Here is a 3180-nt window from a genome sequence, read left to right as displayed (position 1 = left end):
GCTATGCCCATATAATCTTTGTTTGCAGTTTATTGTGTATCCCTCTTATGCTGTGTTCATGTTCATGGCTGCTGTGGTTCCTCAAAGGGACGCAGTGGCAGCTCCTGGCATCAGGACCCTACCTGTGTGTGTTTTTGTTCTGTAGCCTGTCCAGCCCACTCCCAGCTGTTATTATTTTATTTTTGGATGATGTCTGGGGAGAAATTACAAAGTGTGCATAGCTAAACAGGTCACATGGGACAGGCCCGTTTTTTTTTAGGGGCACTTGATTAGGGCTGTCAGTTTTTACTCGGACACTAACTCCCGGCCTGCTCTACTCCTTTCAGTTTATATAATCCTCCATCGGACTTCACTGAGAGAATTCTCTTCTGAAGTCATTAACATATAGATGGGGTTCTTTAGAAGAGGAAATTTGGAAATCTATTAGGTTCAAAGAAACCTTGTATTCTTCAAACCTTTCAAGTCATTTGACCAGATTACAAAGCTATGGCAGGTTTTATTTGGCACTTTTCCTAACAACTATATTTTGGAGAAGTAAATATTCATCTTTTCCTCATATATTTAGAATCACACTTGACGTGACTCTGTTACTCTCAAAAAGGAACGCTATTATTGAGAAGGAAGAAGGAAGGAGTAGGAAGCACACTGGCCTTTTCATGCGTGACCACGGTCATCTATTTAAAAACATACCTTCAAAAGTTCTACCACAATTAATTACCAAGAAACCACAACATTATAGTACCATTCTATATGGGTAGAGTACCTTTAAGTAATATCCATGAAGCCATTTTTTATTATATTCCTTTGTGATGGTTATTATAGCTTTACTGATGATATGCTGATATATTTGAGTACATTCACTGCTTTGGGATGAATTAAAATAGATTGATTTAAGGTGCGAGTATTTAAAATATGACTGGACTTCTGATGACATCTTTTTCATAGTTTCCTTTCCTTGGCTAGCTCTTTAAAATAAATACTACGAGACTCTTATTTAGTTGAATTGATTCACAGTATTCTATTTTTTGTTCTCTGAAATGATAGGTTTATTATAAAGGTCAGCTGGGAAGAGCTACTGCTTTAAGCGTAACTCCCGAAATGGAAAGAGTAAAGAAGAATCAAGAAAATATTAGTTCGGCAAGTGGTTTTATTCATTTTGGACGATCACAAAGGATGTATCATTTATTATTTACTTACAATCCTGTTTTTTCCTGTGAAAACAAAGATCTATTTCCAAGAAACATTTGGGACGTTTGCAATAAGTACATATGTTGTTCCAGATGACTTCCAGAAGCTGCCACTGTATACATTTACATTTTCTTGCAATCCTTCATTGATACTTCCAGATGTGACCAATAATGACATTTAAAGTTTAGTTTTAAACTATATTATGTTCACTTAAACAGTGATTTGTGTTTTTTAACCAGTGTCCTTGAAAGTGGTAAAGTTTCTGATGCATAAATCAAATAATTATCATTTTACAGATGTATTCCATTGAATGTAGATTGTTACATACTCTCTGCAAAACAAAATAAGAAACGAGTCATTACTCCAAAGTAAGATCCTAGAGGGAAGAAATGTATATACATTTAATATAGAAATCAGTTATTCATTAAGTTCCCCTGGTGCGTATCAATGTCTTATTTGGATAGTATGCTTTCTTTTACTGAATGTCAGGGCTTTAGTTCTGAATTGCACATAAGCCCTCAGGTTTGCAATAATTGGTAGTCTAATCTTACACATACTCAGCTTCACAAATAGCAGTGTTCAGATGGTCAGTTGTTGAGAAGAGCTCTGGGCCTGGGAATCAGCTTTTAGCCTAAGATTTGTTGCTCTCCAGTGGAGTTCCAGTCCAGAGACACTGACTGATTTCAACATGAATTACCTTTAAATTGTGGCTGTTTTGAAAGAAACTCAATTTATTCCTCATTGTTCCTTACATTCTACAGAGAGGAGAAATCAAAGGAAATGGAGGGAAGATTGGTATGAATTTTCCAACAGTGTTATGGCGGAAGATGGGGAAATATAGGAACATTAAAGTAAATTTAGGTTCCATTTAGTTTTAGATTTTCCTTGTTTAAGTATGATTACCACTTTTACTGACTGCATTGTTAGTAGATATTCTTTATTCACACATTTGTTTTAGTTGACGGAGAGAATTTGGTCATTTTTGCTACAGTCTTTAAAGGAAACCTTTGAGAGTAAAATTTTAGATTGTTGTTCTAGAAGGAAATGTAATGCACCGAACAAGTTACCTGGTAAATAATTCAAAATATATTGTATTATGTCTCACTCATTTGGAAAGGTTGAAAAAGTTATGTAATCTTTTTATTATAATTGTCTTATTGTTAAGTATGTTCTACTACTTACTTTGCAGGTAAAATATACCCAGGACCAAAAACAGATGAAAGGTAGACCAAGTCTGATTTTAGATACACCTGGTCTGAGACATGTCAAAGAAGCACAAAATCATATTTCCATGGTAGGGTACAAGCAGATCCATCTTCTCACAACTAAAATATACTAAGGAACGCATCACCAGTGTACCGACGGCATTAGTTCACCATTAATCTGGATGACTAACAAAGCGTTGAAATGTGGACGGGCCTATCATTTGGGGGAGAATTTTTAATCACATTGAAATGTAGTGGAAATATTCAGTCTAATAAAATAATTTTTCTCAGTGGTTTTTTGGGGATGTGTTTTTATTTCTAACATGACTACTACAAACGCATTGTATGAAAAATGTTTGGCTGGACTTATTTCCATTCAATTTTAAGACAGTCTGTCTGGTGTGTTTGCATGTTTCGAAGAATATAAAAATATGTGTGTTTTTAAGAACCGTTTCGTGAGATGTAATCTATATACCGTAAAGTTTACCCATTTTAAGTGTATGATTCAGTGGTTTCTCTAATAATTTACAGAGTTGAATAATTTTACAGAACATGAAAAATGTATGTTTTGAAGTATATATACAGTCTTGTAATTATATACAAAATTGCATATATATAATTATTTGTAATTCAGTCTCATTTTAAATAAGATCGTTTTCTTGAATACTTGTGTGGAAATAGCTTATCATTTTGTTGCATATTAAAGGCTAAGAAATAGGAAATTAATTTGTACCTAAGTTAACAATTTAGAGACTAACCAGAATTAAATATATATATATATTTAATA

At 33.8% G+C, this 3180-nt stretch overlaps 1 protein-coding gene across 1 annotated transcript in view; it reads left to right on the top strand.

Annotated features, from left to right (window-relative positions):
* NEBL (nebulette) overlaps nucleotides 1-3180 on the top strand; it is a 150834-nt gene that overhangs the window by 110171 nt on the left and 37483 nt on the right. The window contains exons 23-24 of the mRNA XM_025043398.1: nucleotides 1045-1137; nucleotides 2378-2519. Of these exons, the coding sequence (XP_024899166.1) occupies nucleotides 1045-1137; nucleotides 2378-2519 (235 nt within the window). The remainder of the gene's footprint in view (nucleotides 1-1044; nucleotides 1138-2377; nucleotides 2520-3180) is intronic.

The sequence above is a fragment of the Pteropus alecto genome, unplaced genomic scaffold (genome assembly GCF_000325575.1).
Source record: "Pteropus alecto unplaced genomic scaffold, ASM32557v1 scaffold11, whole genome shotgun sequence".
NCBI classification, from domain to species: Eukaryota; Metazoa; Chordata; class Mammalia; order Chiroptera; family Pteropodidae; genus Pteropus; species Pteropus alecto.
The sequence above is the reverse complement of the archived record's forward strand: the minus strand, read 5'-3'. Positions and strand labels throughout refer to the sequence as shown.